We start from the raw sequence: 19165 nt of genomic DNA, 5'->3' as shown, positions 1-19165 counted from the left end.
AAAAGCGGCGTAAAACCATACTCACTCACTCACTGTCTAATCTTGACTTTACTTTCAAAGAAGCCTTTGCAAGTCTAGCCGAAGACTCGTGACTTTTTGTCCCTTTGTTTGTGAAAGCATTTAGCGAGGCAGCGTCACACATTACTTGACCTTAGGTCAAGAGTGGGGAGGAGAGTGGGGCATGTCCACACTATGTTCATGAAGTCACTGGGGACAGTTTCGTTGTGTGTGTGCTCTGTAACATAGCACAATCCCTCTCATTTACATAGAGAGAGGCCTAACATACCGCATTCTGATGTTCTGTTACTGTGGCGCATATTAGGAGATACCTGGCATATTTCCATTAAGATCAGGACACACCGATCGGTATATCAACAACAGTTGAACTTTCACACACTTCAACAGTGTAGATATTAACTCGAAAGGAGCGGCCAGCTATATATGATTCTATATCGGTGTATGTGCTGTTTAACGGTATTGGAAAAACTGTTTAACACCAATTGTATTACACTGAATTCATAACGAACGTATTTTACACGACATATTTATTCATATGAAGAATCAAAGAAACATTTGGAAAGCATATCAACATATGTTATATCATGAGAATTATAATTTGTCCTTAATACGCAAACATTTGAGGAAATGGATGGTTAAACTGATCTTTGGTACCACATTTCTTACCCTTGGCCGTCCATCCGTAAGTTCCCAGATTTAACCATAGGGACTACGCTGTTGTGTCAGGTCGTCTATGATCTGCGTCACTTTGATCACATGGCCTTATATCACATTGTTAACACACTGGTGGTATATAGCCTTTTATCTCATCAACTCCACAGTGGAGTCCCACAAGGGAGCTTCTGACTCCGTATGTTTCTATACAAAGTGTGGAAAAAACCTCTTCGGTGATAGAATCAATCCGATATGAAGCTGACGCTACGTGATATCGGTGGCACAGTGGTGTCAGGCCCCACAAATAGCTTCACGAGTTGGATCTCCTAGCTAGGCCAGGATCTGTGGTTCGTGTGTTCGAATCTCAGATTTCTGAATCCCTGTACTCACTCACTCCTACTCACTCACTCACTCACTCACTCACTCACTCACTCACTCACTCACTCACTCACTCACTCACTCACTCACAACACATGGTCAGTAACCATGATGTTAACATCTCTAGTGGTTTTGGAAAGTGGTCCCTATTCAAAGCCACACACGCCACGCAGATGACATGACGTCACTTCGTCACGGATTTCCATTCACAGTCGACCTAATCTGAACTCATCTTTAACAAAACATACATTCGAGGGAGTGTCTGTAACATCATCCAGAAGAAGGGTGCTCACCAAGGAAGCTAAGACCCCACCCTTCTAACCACTCCCCTAGCCCTATCACCCTTCCTATCTCTTCCCATCGCCACGGTACCCTCCATATTGTGTACGTTGTTGTGTCTATATTGATAGACAGTGATAGATCGTACGATGCTGCAAATAGTATGATGTCATACAAAAGTGTAACCTTTAAGAACTTTGGCCCCATCAACTCTGTTATGTCTGTATATACTGTATGACGAAATGCTGTTGAAACTGTTAGTATTCACAAGCGTCTCTGGGGCATCAGAATAGCTCAGTGGTTAAACCGTTCTCGAATCCCATAACTGCTCATATTTTAAGGGAACCTTTGAATAATTAACCTTTTCAAACCTGTCTTGTCTTAAGCAAGATCTCTGTATATTTTGTAGTGTCTGTTATTACTAAATTTACTGTTGTTATTTCCACTAAAAGGGGTTAGCGTGTTTTATCACGATGGAGTTGATCCACACTTAGATGTGTAATATTAATAAATACAGTATGCCTTTCCAATTCTTAGATACATGTATACATGTAATATTCAGTATTACCATGCCCACCTGGTGGCACGTCGTGTTATTGATAAAGACCTGAATATTGCACGTTAAAAATGCAAGGGACAAAAAACATTTCCATAATCATAAGAAATCTCTGCTAAAAGCGTTTGTACGAATCCGACTGTGTCATAAACATATGTTAATGAATCCCTGTCAAATAAGGATGGTACCAGGTGTTGGTGTATCCTGCCCCACATACAACGTGGCAGCCATCACATATAACCCAGTAAAAGAAATGAATTCGTACGAAATACATGCTAGTATTTATACCCGTGTATCTTTAGAAGTGGGCTGCACTTGTAGTAACTAAATATGACCCATGACGTAGCTGTATTGAATGGGACGGATACTACTATTGCCAATACCCGTGTTCAATGACTGGGTATTTATATCAGCAATGACTGGGTACTTATATCATCACACCTTACGTACGGTGTAGCCCAACCCATGCGGCCGTAGTTCATTCATGATACGATTGCTTTCTTATCCAAATATACGGAATGTAAGTATTTCACAATTCCAACATTCATCAACACCACGCTGAGTGACAACATGACACTTACTCTGATACAGCGTCACGGCGACATTTTCTAGAAAGCAAACAACGCCCTTTCGCAATTAAAACTGAACATAACTTTGAGCCGGAATATATGATGACGATCATTGTCGTTGTGACAGCCACGGGGAGTTGCTCTGCAGGTTACAGTAACGAGGCTCGTAGCCAGAGGCAGTGAGAAAACAATAGGTTGTCCAAGTGTGTGTAAGCGTATTATATGAGGCCCCGACGGCCTGTATGTTAATCTCGGCTCCACGTTGTTTCGCTCTGACTCTCTGTTGATATTGACCACAATGGCGCGCTGAGCAAACGTGCGCTGGAATGAATTTTTTTATTTCTACAAAATCAAGAATTTGTCCGAGAACTTGGCATTGACTGTTGGATGCAGCTCGGACGCGGGTTGTGATTCTGTCACTGAAGCAATATCCTTCACACTTTGTATAGAAACATACGGAGTCAGAAGCAACCTTGCAGGTCTCCACTGTGGAGTTGAGATAACAGGCTATGTGTTGAAGTGACAACTTCATAGTGTATCACAGATTGCCCTTGTTATATCTCTCTCGGCTGCAACGAATAACACAGCAAGATGAAACTGAAACGAAGCAAAGGTATGTTTCACATATTTGATCAAAATTTGTATTTTCTCTTTTTAAATATTTGATCAAATTTATACTTATTTTTAAATTTTGATTTTCATGAGCAACCAAATTAGTCTGTTTTTACACGTTAGAAGTTTGATTCCGGTCTATTTGTAAAATGTATCAGAGGATTTATTAATTCGTTCCTATTCTCACATTAGTTTCAGGATAGTTTTTAATCCTGTTCGTTTATTATGTGGTTGATAATTTACCCATGATTTATCTCTTTTTACATTTCAATGTACACAATAGTTATGAAAATTAACATCGTGACATCCAAAACCTATTAAAACTATATTTGTCAAGCTAGAGGAGACTATGCCAGTCGTGTGTCCGTTTAGTCTAGGTCGAGATGTTTTAAAAAGTGACAGGTGCAGAACTGAAGCAGTGTTAGGAAAATTATTATTTACTATTAAATTCATAGACATAACATTAGAGGTAGACAAGTAAAGTGGGTTTTGTATAGCGTTATTAATCATGAACGTCAACGCCAGAAAATAGTATCTCTATTATGACGTCAGATACATCCCAACCCTGTTAATGTATTTCACAACCAAGTGAGTCAATGAACATGTAACATAGCAACAACGTTGGTTAAAGGTGACAAAAATGCATCCGGCCGACCGAAGTCAGTTCACGTATAGAGTAAAGTACAGCTTGCATGCCAATAGGCATTGTTGTATTCATACATATATGTTTCTCAAGCTTCATTTGACTACTAAACATTAACGGTGGCTTCGGGCACTTTATAACCGAGGTGTTGCCAGAGGGCTATGGAGGTATGTTAAATCTGGTGTATATCTACGTTCAGATAAACTGATATCATGTTTGACTTCGGTACAGAATATGTCCTCTCCTCAAGACATTGTATTGCTGGAGGGAGATAGTGTAAAGTGTTCAGATGTATTAAATACATGGTAAATACTTCAACTACCGTAACTCTGCAGCAACGTAACAATGTAGCTATATAATGCTGTAGCAATGAGGCAACGTAACAATGTAGCAATATACTACTGTAGCAATGAGGCAACGTAACAGTGTAGCAATATAATACTGTAGCAATGAAGCAATATAATAATTAAGCAATGTAACAATGTAGCAACATAATACTGTAGCAATGAAGCAACATAACAATGTAGCAATATAATACTGTAGCAATGAGGCAACGTAACAGTGTAGCTATATAATGCTGTAGCAATGAGGCAACGTAACAGTGTAGCTATATAATGCTGTAGCAATGAGGCAACGTAACAATGTAGCAATATACTACTGTAGCAATGAGGCAACGTAACAGTGTAGCAATATAATACTGTAGCAATGAAGCAATATAATAATGTAGCAATGTAACAATGTAGAAACATAATACTGTAGCAATGAAGCAACGTAACAATGTAGCAATATAATACTGTAGCAATGAAGCAACGTAACAGTGTAGCAATATAATACTGTAGCAATGAAGCAATATAATAATGTAGCAATGTAACAATGTAGAAACATAATACTGTAGCAATGAAGCAACGTAACAATGTAGCAATATAATACTGTAGCAATGAAGCAACGTAACAATGTAGCAACATAATACTGTAGCAATGAAGCAATGTAACAATGTAGCAATAAAAGAATTCAGCAATGAAGCAATGTTATTCTGTAGCAGTAGGTAACGTAACGATGTTACAATGTAGATGTATGCAACACTGTAATAATGCAATACTGTAGCATTGTAGAATGTGATACTGTAACAATTGAATATTGCAATACAACAATTCAGAATTTCCATCATTAACCGTGTTTAAGACTTAAGTCTACTCAGAGCGTAAACACGTGTTTCCTTACCTCCACCATGATTGACTGAGCACTTTGTAACATCGTGTATACATACACTCATCGATAGTAACCTTATTATTCATATACGTTGAGGTTAATCCTCTTTAGGTAGAGCATATCTAATATTGGAATTGATGCCTTGTGTGGCGGCTTCATGCTGTATGTAATGTCCGCAAAGCTGACGCAGGACACACAGCCATATTAGTACTAAGATCGTCTCTACTAAAAAAAAAGATATTTGACCCATTCACTGTATCAAGTGTACCCATACTATTTAAATCTGTAAACGAAATGCAACAACCTTCCATATATACTGCTCAAAAGAAGTTAAGGAACACCCGATTCATTCACATTACTATAGTTAATCTGTCATGGTATGACACCTTAACCATACCATGAAATAACTGGGTGTTCTTTAACTTCATTTGAGGAGTATATACTGATGGAAAGAAATAAAGCAACGGCTATAAATAAATGTTGTATTGGTTTGCTTGTGAAGACCCAAGATGAATAGAGGTGTTTGGTCAGTCCAGCGAATGAGCCACATGCTAATTTATGTAATATTCCGTCAGTGTCATATTTTCTCGATGGATGCTGTCATTTATCGTACAATCAACTCTTCTTTTAGCAGCGATTTCTTATGATTATGGAAAGGGTTTCATTGTTTTTTCCACGTATTATACGTATCATTGTTATTCGATAATATTGCTATACCTTTTGTTATTTGTTTATATCAGTATATATACAGTCTATCAATTTCCTACAAACTCTTATGGAGGCAATGTTATCAACATGTCTCGTCAACATAAACATTATTTGTAGTTAATACAAAGTAATAGTATAAGCTGTGCTTGCACTGCCCTGACCACATGGAATATTGCAACAGGGGGTCTCGTGTAGCGTTGATAATCCGTTAATATATCTCAGGTAGGAGGTAGTCCCACGACCATCACAACACGTGAATTTATTGTGTACATAAAACCTAACAATCTTAAACATCAAATTCGTATATGTGTGTTCCATATTTAATAAATTCCAATAAGTCGGTTTGTGGTCTGGAATGTGGCTAGAAATGTAGGTGCGCATAACTCAAGGTGGGTCTCGTGACATAGTGTTTACATGATGTTTACCATCAAGCAGAGTGTCTATCGAACCTTTCCATTGTTTGTTGAGCGATTTGTTATGAATTCTGCCGTAATCTGTTGGGGATAATCCGATTTAGCTACTATGCAGTAATCACGTGAATGCGTTGCTAGGTATTGCAACAGACAAGGCATATTCTCCTCTGTTTTGCAATTTACTATAGTTCGTATTAATATTTGTTTAAGTTTAGATTTTTCTGTTGCGTGGCACAATGGACTTGTTCTATGGGTAAATGGTCTCAAATCTTAGCAACCGTGGTCGAATAAGCCCGAGGTGTTGAAAGTTGGGAAGTGGTCCAGTTTATGTCAACATGTCTGTTCTGAATACATATTGCACGTAATATGATAAGCAATTAAATATAAAAAAGTATTTCGGAGGACGGATCTCTATGTAAACATTCAACTTTCTTCTGTGAAGGCCGTTAGTCTAAATAAGATCGACTCCCCACAATACGTGAAAAAACACCCGATTCTTTTCATGTGGGGGCGGTCGGGTAGCCTAGTGGTTAAAGCGTTCGCTCGTCACGCCGAAGACCCGGGTTCGAATCCCGATATGGGTACAATGTGTGAAGCCCATTTCTGGTGTCCCCCGCCGTAATATTGCTGGGATATTGCTAAAAGTGGCGTAAAACCATACTCACTCACTCACTTTTCATGTGACTCGTTAATTTGTCATGCTGTGACAGATTAACTATACTCATGTGAAAAAATCAGGCGTTTTTTAACTTCTTTTGAGTTAATCAGTTATGACATGACAGATTAGCTGTAGTTGTATGAAAACAATTGGGTGTATCACCATCATCGTCGTCATCGCCGCTGTCGTTTCGTTGTCATCACTACCTACAAAGTTATCGTCGTTGTCAAATTCACCGTCATTATTTTATCACCATTATTGTTCTTATAGAAACATAATTTTAATTTTTAACTCAGTCATAAGTTTACTCATCATTGGTATTATTATCAGCATGATAATTATTCTACATTTATGATTATAGTTATCATTTTTAGTATTGTTACGTTATAACCGTAGTTTACTTTATAACATTACACCCTGACAGATGCAGTAAGGGGCTACAGTAAACTACGGTTATAACGAACTCGAGGGGACCACTAATTGTAGTTCCTGATAACCGTAGTTCGTTATAAGCATACATACAGCATTTATACAACAAATGGTCGGGACTAAAAACAAAGTTCGTTATATCGGTCAGTTCGTTATAAGCGTGTTCGTTATAAACGTAGTTTACTGCAGTTTGATACTGATGCTAATACAAAATGCATTTAGGAATGTACAGGATACTTGAGTTGAATGGTATTGCTAAATAACGCCCACGCGCTGTGAATAACAATATCCGCACCTGTCATGCACAAGTCGTCGATTCCACGAAATAGGTTTTATCAAGGTTATTGAAATTCAGAGAATAACTGCTTACTGAAGAACGCTTCCATGACACGCAAGTAAACCTGAATATGTGTTACGTATTTAGCATGACGGGCATTTATTGCTGTGTTTGATAATATTCTCCTGTGACAGTCGTTACCCTCCCGGCAATATATATCGCGTGATGAATATCATATTGCAATATCTCAGCGGTATGTGGACACACTAGTTGACAGAAACCGATTGTTATCGTCGCTTGTGGCCCCAACCTGGTTGTATAATGCAGAGTCGGGGCCTACAGTCATAAACAACGTCTCGTCCACGTGGCCATGTGTCAGGGCGTATTCCAAGAAATTACTGGTAGCCTCAACATGCTGCGACTATTTTATTGATAGAAATGGATCGATGTCATGAAATAAACTTGTTCAGACATTTCATGATTTGGATTTCATGAAGCATTTAGGAATTTTGTTGTCAATGTCTCGGTTGGATAATTCTCGTTGGTTAAAATGAGTCGATGCTGGGAAGGAATTTATCACAGACTCTATACAGTAAACTACGTTCACACAATTTTCATAAATAAATATAATTTAATGTTTGTGTTTGTTGCCTGACACTGGACAGCAGTATTCTTGCCTTGCATTTTAACGCATATTACATACATAACACAGATATTACACGTGTAACCTACAAAAAAAACCAGCACTCATCCTGAATTACACTACAGTAAACTACGGTTATAACGAACTCGAAGGGACCATTAATTTTAGTTCGTAATAACCGTAGTTCGATATAGGTATACATACAGCATTTATACAACAGATGGTCGAGACTTAAAAATAAGTTCGTTATATCAATCACTTCGTTATAAGCGTGATCGTTATAAACGTAGTTTACTGTAGTTTCAAGGGCAGACTTGGAACAATTGTTTGACAATTCAGCTTCGTAACTCAGGTGTGCAATGTGCGTGTGTTGTCTGCGTGCTCTTGTGCATTTCTGATAGGTGACTATACGTATCAGTAATTATACAAACATATCCACTTGAACATGGTGTTATACACTATTACACTATCTGATCATATCTCTTGATCATGTCGTAATGTTTTGAAATTCTGCCACTCCTGTCATTCCATGTCCCCATTGTCATCAGTGACAGTGATATTGACATGACATGTGATGTTGAGGGATATTAACACGACAGCTGACTGATAGAGTCACGTGACCGCCTCTCACGTGTAGAGACGCGAGGCCTTCGTCACAGGCACGTGACAACTGGAATTGATGCAGGCTAGCAATTGTTGCCATCAGCACTACCTATGGACTAACATTTAGTCTCTGAAATCTTATATTACACAAGATCCTTCTTGACTCAAAAAAAAAAAAATTCCCTATGCTGATTTCAGAATAGAGCTAGTTTGAGCTGGCTAGACTTTTGTATGCATTTCTAGATTATGTTTTTTTCATAAAATAAATATATTCCACGGTCATGTTGCAGGACTACACTACCTACAGTGTCCATACTTATCTTTTCCACGATAGTTATAATCATGATAATATTATACAACGTTAACACTGATATTTCCTACATTGTTAAGTAATTAATTAGTCATCATTGGTAACACTGATATTGTCAATGACGTTCACAGTCATATTGTCAATATCTACTTTATTAAGTGACATATTGTAAATAATATTTTTGGAGAGCCTGCGATTGACAACAAATATGACACAAAATATACATGAATGACCTTTGAAAAATGTTCTGCCCTTGAGCCGGTTGTTTTGGTCCTAAATTCAAAATCTTTGTTTTACTGTTTGAAATCTCATCACCAACGACGCGAGTACATCGAGCTGTAGTATAACGCAGTTTTAAACCCACCAGCTTGGTGCACTCTACAGGGAGCGGTGGGTTAGCCAAGTGGTTAAAGAGTTGAATCACATGACCAAAGACCGGGTTCGAATCCCCGCATTTTGTAAAGGCCATTCTTGGTCTCCGCCATGTTATCACTGGAATATTGCTGCAAGCGGCTTAGACAAAACTCGTTAATTCACTCACTGTACGAAGTGTGTTCAGCCGAACCTGCTTGCCAGCCATGTTTAATTGCTACTTCTTCAAAACCCGAACGTTTAATAACCTAAATGTACATTAATCCGTATCACTGCAATTTCCCCTAATGTTTTTAGCATTTTCGACATCAGCGTCGAATGTTCGGCACTACTTTGTCATTTTCATGCTAATTTCTACGAGACGCTCTCCATGGACAATATGGTTGTATAACCACGTGGCCATTTGAATAGTTGTCAATATCATGTCAATTTCACGCAATCCCATCAGTCAGCTGATTTCCCGTGATGCACCGCCATAAACTATAGCCGTACATGTCTGTACATAACAGTCCCGCGTGCAGAGAGCCAGTCAATCTGTATAGTGAAATCATCGTTGTAATCTAAATGGCATCCTAACTTTAAAATGAAGTTGTTTTTAAACACGTTTTTCACATTTAATTCGAGGCCAATATGACCAACGTTTGAAACGAACGTATCCAAATGTACATTTATTACGTAGGTTATGAAATTAAACAGCATTCAAGTGACTGAACATATATGCCAGACGTGTGTGAATATGGCCATCGTTTTCATTTATTTACTGGGTAGCCTAGTGGTTAAACCACTCGCTTCGATTCCCGACATGGGTACAATGTGTGAAGCCCATTTCTGGTGCCTCCCGCCGTGATATTGCTGGAACATTACTAATAGCGGCGTAAAGCCATACTCACTAACTCATGTATTTCTGACGTGTCATAGATGCCACAGATTTCATCACCCTTGACATCGTGAATGTCCAAGTTTAGATTTATCCTATCATTTATACGCTCCTAATATTCGGTCATAAGTAAATGGAAGATTACCATATTGGCAGGAATTAGCATTGGTTCGATAATTTAACTGGATTAAGACCTGGCCATTATATAATTGTCACTATCTGTGTTTCTATTTTGGAAGATGTTCCCGTCAATTTTCTTAAATAGTTTAAACGTAATTTATGTCACAGTGTTCTCATATATTAAACCCTCTTGGCATTGATCAAGCTGTTAAACCCAGTACTTAACTTAACGACCGCTATAGACCAAGCTTACTTTTGCGCTATGAAAATATTATTTGAGTCAAACCGTCTTGGCGCTAAATAAACAGATAGGAGAGAATTAATTTGAACTTAAATATACCGCACATGCTGATTTAATTCGAAAGCCACTGGTGCACGTAGGATTTAATAAGATAGGGATTATGTAAATGCTTGTCCTGTCATGTTGTGAATGTGTTGTTTGTGATGTCAATGTGTTGGTAAACAACAAACAATAGCAATCAGTTTGTTGCCTGACAAAATCGCAAAAAATGGTTGTACAAATATGGGAGCTGAGTGTTGTTGAGACGTCCTCGGTGGCAGACTGGTCAACACACACCAAGACGCCGTCGTCAACAGAACAATCGTGTTTATCTCACAAAATATTAACAGGGACTGTATCAAAATATTTCAAGTATTTTCGTGTAAAGGCAGGTGAATGAACAATTGTTTTCACCAAAGAAATCGGTTTATTGTTGAAATGAATTTGTGATATTTCTTTTGAACATTTTGATTAAGAAATTGTTTTAACATGTTAATGGTCTTGAAATAAGGTTGGTGCAATTTTGAAAAATAAGAACTGTTGACGCTTTCCCTCAGTGACCTGTCAATCATATTGCTCAGCTGACACCAGTGAGATATATTAACTGTCGTTCATCCATCACTTTCAAGTCTTTGTGATGGATAACAAAGGCGACATGTTATTGCTATCGATATTCTTTTGCGTCGTCTGTTTTTTCCCGACTTTCAATACATTAGGAGAATCGCAAAGAAAATTATTCAAAAATGATTATGATTGAATTACTTCATACAGGAGTACTAAATTTCAACTCTAAGTAAACCTATTAAAGTGGATTTCTACAACCCATCCCATGCATACCCCGCCTCTCCACTGCCTAGAAGAACTCGACAGTAACTATTTGGGTCAATTCCTATGTATTTTCATCATCACCAGTAGGATTGTGAGATTGACTGATGGTTAAAATGTTGGCTCTTAGAAGTTAGATTTTATAACAACTTTCTTTCTATCGAAAGAGGAAGATGGAAAATATACCACGATTTACTGAAATCTATGATCTTTGTAAAAAATCACTTTGGATAAGAAGTCCACTTTCTTTTCACGAATCCAGTATTAGAAGCAAATACGCCAATATCTGTGACTCTACCATTACAAAACCACTGTGTGTAACCTATTCAGAACAAATACAATCGGAATGTTAAGAATGCTGTCAATCCTGTGTGAATATTTATCCCCAAACCATTAATGTGCAGGGTGTTCTTCTACTTCAATCAGCGTCCCCATAAAATCATAATTTATATCCCCGTGTTGTGGGTTTTCGGACGCTACGAAACAGTCAAAGTTTTCTCTCTAATCACATGGACAACTGTAAAACATATAATTTACTAACAAAGACTACTTTCTTTTAAAACAAGCCGCCACCTGAGTATTTACGATGTCCGACTGATGCTACACGCCTGTTATAGCGCGAGAAATCGCGAGAAACATGGCCGTTCGAAAAACGTATGATGTCCCATAACCTATGATCCGACGATATATGTGTGCATACACATCAATGTATTGAGTACTATGTATCAATGTGTGACATCCACGTACCGCTGATAGTGGTCTGAGTGTAATAAGGTTCTGTTCTATCAGGCTGGAAACCCATATTGGTTTCCTCCCATAGGCACAATGTCCGTCCTTGGTGCCCCCATCTTGCATGGCTGGCTGGGATATTACTAAATGTGCCGGTTCAGTTCGAAATGTCTATCAATGTTGATTATTTATGATCTGGTGTATGCTTTTGATGAAACATAGTGTACTTCTTGATTGTGGCTATTTCTTTCAATGGTAAAGCTAATTCCCAACTCACCAACTTCTCAATGGTTCTCCCCGATTATGTTTCTAGGTTTGTCAGCACCTTACCCGTGCTCGTGGGTTTCACCGAAGTGGTAAACGTCAGAGACCTGCATCACTTCGGGCTTTCCTCCCACATTAAGCTGACACGCCGTGATATAACTGGAATACTGTTAAAAGCGGCGTCAAACCCAACTCACTCACTCACTCAATGGTTCTAAGCCCATTTCTGGTGTCCCCCGCCGTAATATTGCTGGAATATTGCTAAAACCGGCGTAAAACTCACTTGGGTGGGTGCCGTTGCACAAAGCGTTCTTAGCGCAAAGGTGATCGTAACTCCCATACCTTAACATAGACTTACGACAGTTGTAGCGCTAAGGTTGTTCTGTACCACGGCACCGAGTACAGTTGCTGGGGACCGATCTTAACCCCTACTCCCCACGGGGCAGGGGTGGATGTTGGTAACTTAAATAGAATATCCACATCTTCATAAATACTTACTTTCCATCCTTTGCTTCAGATCGGCGGAACTCGCTGACGAAGGCGCACCACTTCATCAGCCGTGACCCCTCCGAGTGGGACGTCATGGACGGCTATACCTTCAACGGCGACTACATCGGGTACTCCACCCTCTCCAAGCCGGCCACGGGGGTGGGGATCCTTCAGCAGCCAATCAAAGAACAGTATCTTAAGGCCCGGAAGCAGGGCAACTCCAAGAAGGTGATGCTGAGACTGGTTCAGAGCGGGCTGGCCATCAGCCTTGTTGATACCGGCGGCGGCCAAAAGGGGGAGATGTTCTACGACATCAGCTCCATCAGCTACATCGAGAGTCTGAGGTTTACTGTGCTGAGTGGCAGTGAGAAGAAGGTCCGTGCTATGTTTGTACCTCTGGGTGAAGCGACTCTGCCTTCTGTGAAAGACAAGAACGTATTTACGGTGGACAAAAACTATCATTTCCTGACGCAGATCAACCACCCTGCGCTGTTAGCGTGCGTTCTGAGGAGGCCGAAGGGTGTCAAAGCTCTGGACTGTCATATTTTCATGTTGGAGAACGTTGAAGATGCCTTTAAGATTGTGTCAATAGTGAGGCATATACAGACCCGTGGGTCCAACCCGGATGTGATGACTGAGTTGAAACAGAATGACAACGGTAGCTTCAAGCGCGGTCAGAACAATGATGTGATACGAACCGAATACGGGGAGTATTCGGTGTATAGAGGACAGAAGCAATATGAACTTAAAGATGATTTCTTCCGCCCCCCTGAGCATGAGGGGGGACCGCAGGGTGAGTACCGACCCCCCGGGCAAGAAGGGGGTCCGCAGGGTGATTACAGGCCCCCAGACAACGAGGACCCAGGGTATGGGTGGTCTTATGAACGCTCAAGAGAAACCAATGATGACAATTGGCACAGCTTTGACAACGACCGGTATGAAAGGAAAGATGAGCGTTTTGCAGGGCAGTTGAGAGTGGGGACTCAAAACAGGGGAGAGTTTTCCTACGATCAAGGAGGACGGGAGTACATTAGTCATGGTCGTCAAAGGTCGTCGGATAGCGGCGAGGGGAGGATGAATATGAGTTTTAGCGATTCTTCAGAAAGAGGGGGTCGGCATGATGAGCACACGGAGAGAAGGTCTTGGAACGAGCGGGAGCGTGGGAACATCTCACCCCGGGCGGCTCACTTCCCCCCCAGGGTAGCAGAGAAGCCGAACAAGCCCGACCCCATGATGAGATCAATGGGGCCACCCAGCCCAAACCAACACTCCCCTCCTCGCCCCCTCTCTCCTCGCGGAATGGACTCGCCCCGATCGACCAACTATCAGCATCCTCCAGCATCAGGCTACAACCAGCCCGCCCCAGGTGGCCGTTACGCCCCTCCCTCGCCCGGTGGACCCGTCTACTCCATGTCCAATCTCGAGAGTAGACAAACCGACGTCCGGGTGCCTGAAGAGGAGACAGCGCCCAAGCCTGTGGCTAAGGTGCCTCCACACATGGTTGCTGGTGTGAAGGTCCTCCCGACTGGTTTCGTTCCTTCCGCAATTAAACTGAAGCCTAAGACAGCCAAACACGATAGAAGCTACGGGTCTGAAGATTCGGATCCTGACTACGACAATAATATCCATATGTATAAAAAGCCTGTCAATGACTATCAGAGCTACCAGTCAGAAAAATACACAGAGGAACGTAACATATATAACCACAATAACAGCAACGATAACCTGGGAAAAGGGGGAGACAACTACGGTAAAGGGGGAGATAACCACGGCCGGTATGCTGACTACAACAAGGGAGGCATGTATGGCGAAAGCAGCTACAGTAAAGAGGGCAGCCAGAATCGCGGCTTCAGCTACGCTCCTGAATATGGACGGCAAGTCAGCGACGAGAAAACGGAAAGCCGTCAATATATTGAAAGCTATGATGGCCCCTACGGTGTCCAGAGACGGGAGACAGACCACAGGCAGACGGACAAGGGCGGTTCCAACAGGTATAGCGCCCCATCAACGGCTTACGACGACAGATCACGTGATCCAGGTAACCGTTGGAGCGGGTCAAGTGGTGGAGGTCAAGGTCGATCTCAGTCCAACTACGACATCGGTAGCCGAGCGCCCCCTGGTGGGGATGGCGGACAAGGTCCTAAAGGGAAGGAAGCCGAGATTGCATCAATGTTCACGGACTTCCAAATTCAGAAAGGGGAGCCAACTCCTTACACTACTTCCGGAACAGATTTCGAGCAATCATTGGGTTACTTCCCTTGACGGAGTCCGTATTTCGGGATTTCGAGACTGTATCATGTGTTGTAGGCGGTGTGGGATGACTATGAATGCACGTGCAAATGCATGCATGTTGCTGCCTGAGAGGACAATGAGTGTAGTACACAGGAGAATGTCTTAATGGTCGATGTCTGATGTCGGGTTTTGGAAGTACGACATTCTTGTGTTGGAGTGTAATGCCTAGATAGACCCGGCTTCCGGACACTATATAAACGTGACATTTTGTCACAAGACATACTGCAACAAATGCATACCCTCTGTGACTGTCCTGTCGAAGTAAGAAATGTCACATTTACACTTAAACAGAGTTCATTTCATTTTCTTTATCAAATATATTCAGAAATAGGAACACTAGCACACATATATATGTACACGATAAGTTCCTAAATGTTTGCATTTCATTTGAGCAAAATTAATTTTTTGGGCGTTTGCAGGTTGTATTATTATTACGTGTACCATAGTAGAACAGGTGGTACATAATCTTGGTACAACAGGTGGTACATAAGCTGGGTACAACTGGTGGTTCAGACGCGTTGACGATACTATTAAAACTGTTGATCTCAGAAGATATAGCTATTGTAAGCAGTGTCATTTAATGACACTACAGTCGTCTTATGAAGAACATGTATCACGTAGACAACGACACCATCGTCTCAAAATTAAATGTTATATATATATATTCGCAATAATATATGCAGTCATATACCTATTACATTATATAGATATGTATAGGTCAAATATTTCTTAAACGTTAAAGTTTAAAGAACCTGCTTGAGCAGTTACAAACTGACTCAGAATAACGAGAAATCTGTACCTTTTATATCATTTTCACTATATTACAGTTCAATTGTAACAACTGCGTTTCTGAGGCTTATTCGAGTCACGTTTGCAGTAGTTTTTGTTATATCGGACGTATAATGGTATACCAAGTTGAAATGGCAACGTGAAGAGAATAGCGGTATGTTTATACGATGTATCACCTACGCAATATTTACATGATATGCAGTGATATCTCAGTAGGTAGCTAGGATCATGCGCATTGTATCCACATTCACTAACCTTTGCCTAATATTCAGTTTATGTGTTAAATACTGTGTTTAAGGTTGGCATTGAACACACGGTACTGCAACCTCTATCTCGATGTTATTGTGTTTAAGCGTTGACGCTAAACACACAGAACCACAGCATCTGTCTTTATGATATTGTGTTTCAGGAAACTTTGACACGTTTTCAAACATTAGTATTTATTTATGATCTCTCGCTATTGCAAAAGGCTTCGTTAAATTGCTTTTAACAGCATGAAAGCAGAAGAGTGGAAACTAACCAACTGCATCGATTGTCCTGTACTAACTGCGAATGGATGTTTGGATATAGCACGGAATATTGATTACAATGTACATAACATGTATATAGTGTTTGTTTGAACTATATGTGACTATATATGCAGTGTACAAGCAGCGTCGCGAGTGCCTGAGACCACGTGGTCTTTAATGTCACGTGGACCTGACATTGTATATAACCCTTTGTCATGTAATGGACCCCTTTGGTACATTGTTATGAGGACCTTGTGGACCCGCCTCCAACTTACATTGTAATATAGCCATGTGACCTTTAGTGGACCCGCTCCAACTTACGTTGTCATATAGCCATGTGGCCTATAGTGGACCTCCGAATGTAATAAGGACCCCGTGGACCCGCCTCCCAACTTACACTGTAATATAGCCATGTGACCTGTAGTGTAACCTCTGTACTTGTAATAAGGACCTGCATGGACCCTCCCGAACTTACATTGTAATATTGCCACGTCATCAGTAGTGGACCCTCCGAACTTACATTGTATGACCTGTGTGGCCCCGCCCAAACTTACATTGTAATATTGCCACGTCATCTGTAGTGGACCCTCCGAACTTACATTGTAAGACCTGTGTGGCCCCGCCCTAACTTACATTGTAAGACCTGTGTGGCCCCGCCCTAACTTACATTGTAAGACCTGTGTGGCCCCGCCCAAACTTACATTGTAAGACCTGTGTGGCCCCGCCCTAACTTGCATTGTAAGACCTGTGTGGCCCCGCCCTAACTTACATTGTAAGACCTGTGTGGCCCCGCCCTAACTTACATTGTAAGACCTGTGTGGCCCCGCCCTAACTTACATTGTAATATAGATATGTCATATACCCTCCACAAAGTGTAATATATTTCAAGTCATTATGCAAGATCTGAATGTTTATTTTTTCTTGTCATAATTATGATGAGTCAATAAAAAACTATTGCTTATATCGCGTGTTTGGGTTATCATTCATTTTATTACATGTATATTTCATATTTTCGTACATAGATATTGATATTACAGAACTGTGTGTGTGTGTGTGTGCTTGCGTTCGTAAGCCTCTGTGGGCTAACTATGTAAACCAATCTTCCAAGACTATGAGGGGGCACGGGTGGCCCAGTCGTCTAAGGCGCCGCGATTCGCTGTGCAGAGTTGCATCCCCTGGACACGCCAGAAACCGATGATTGTGGGTTCGAATCCCGGTTCGCCCCGATTATGTTTCTAGGTTTGTCAGCACCATACCCGTGCTCGTGGGTTTCACCGAAGTGGTAAACGTCTGAGACCTGCATCTCTTCGGGCTTTCTCCCACATTAAGCTGACACGCCGTGATATAACTGGAATACTGTTAAAAGCGGCGTTAAACCCAACTCACTCACTCCAAAACTATGACAATAATCCACCCTGGACCAGACAATCCAGTGATTGATAATGGGCAACAATCCTCGCCCTCGGGGCACGATGACAGACATTCAACCAAGTCAGTGAGCCGTCATATAGATGGAACATTGCTGAGTGCGGTATTTAGCAACAAACAAACAAACCAAGTCAGTGAACCTGACCACCCGATTCATTTTGTGGCCTCTCGCGTCCAAGCACAGGCTGCTGGGGACTTTTCTGACCCGGAGTCTCCGTTTGTGTAATCGCACCTGTGTGTATTCTGGGTCTGCATTGGCTGACATGGGGATCGAGTGGTTACAATGGCGGGTCAATATGGCGTGTGCTGTACCATTTGAAAAGACCGCCTCGACCGTTTATCCTTTCTGTTCTGCATCATTGTCATTCCGGTGGGGATTCCGGGTAAGATATTGGTCCCCAGCAACCCACGCTTGTTGAAAGGGTTGACTAAATTGATCGGTGATCAGGCTTGACGACGGTTGGTGTGTGTCATCGCATTGCGTGAATCGATGCTCATGATGTCAGTCACTGGATTGTCTGTGCCAGACTCGATTATTTACAGCCAACCAGGTGGAATATTGCTGATTACGGTGTTAAACAAACAAACACAACAAACAAACATTAATAAATAAATAAAAGCACAGGCCACTCGTTTTCCTCGTCCAATTTCGATCATACTTTCAAGCACATATATATCAAAAGAAACGGCATTCGAACAACTATTCCCGTGGAATATCACAAACATTGGTATTAGATTAACGGTTTCGGTTGCTGAATTTCAATAAGGGTTCGGGGGTACGTATGGCTCAGTCGGCTAAGGCACTGCAATTCAATGTGCAGAGTTGCGTCCCCTGTGCGCGCCAGAAATCTATGATCGTGGGTTCAAATCCCGTTTCGACCTCATCATGTTTCAAGGTTTGTCAGCACCATACCCGTGCTCGTTGATTCCACCAGGGGGTAAACGTCTGAGACCTGCATTACTTTGGGCTTGCCTCCTTCATCAAGCTGACACACCGTGATATAACTGGAATACTGTTAAAAGCGGCGTTAAACCCAACTCACCAACTCACTCACTCAATTAGAGTTTGTTACGCTGTGGACAAACACGAACGTGAAAATCAATACAGCATACGAGCTTTTAACATAGCCACATGATTTAAAAAATGACGTCAATATAATGTTTTTGCGTTTTTGGAATTATATATCCGGTGTGCATGCTGAGTAAATCCGATTTAAGCAAAGTGTGCACTC

The 19165-nt window shown here is 41.1% G+C and overlaps 1 protein-coding gene across 6 annotated transcripts in view; it reads left to right on the top strand.

Annotated features, from left to right (window-relative positions):
- LOC139456160 (uncharacterized) overlaps positions 1–17468 on the top strand; it is a 76958-nt gene extending 59490 nt beyond the window's left edge. For 5 of the 6 annotated variants that reach the window (XM_071237710.1, XM_071237709.1, XM_071237713.1 and 2 more), the window contains one exon: positions 12944–17468. In XM_071237710.1, the coding sequence (XP_071093811.1) occupies positions 12944–15177 (2234 nt within the window). In that variant the 3' untranslated portion in view covers positions 15178–17468. Of the gene's footprint in view, positions 1–2556; positions 3068–12943 lie in introns of those variants that run through there. The other variant, XM_071237711.1, reaches the window with a different exon arrangement.
- The last annotated feature ends 1697 nt before the right edge of the window (positions 17469–19165 follow it).

Source organism: Haliotis cracherodii, unplaced genomic scaffold (genome assembly GCF_022045235.1).
Source record: "Haliotis cracherodii isolate W230 unplaced genomic scaffold, xgHalCrac1.p SCAF_11, whole genome shotgun sequence".
In the NCBI taxonomy this organism is placed as follows: domain Eukaryota; kingdom Metazoa; phylum Mollusca; class Gastropoda; order Lepetellida; family Haliotidae; genus Haliotis; species Haliotis cracherodii.
The sequence above is the reverse complement of the archived record's forward strand: the minus strand, read 5'-3'. Positions and strand labels throughout refer to the sequence as shown.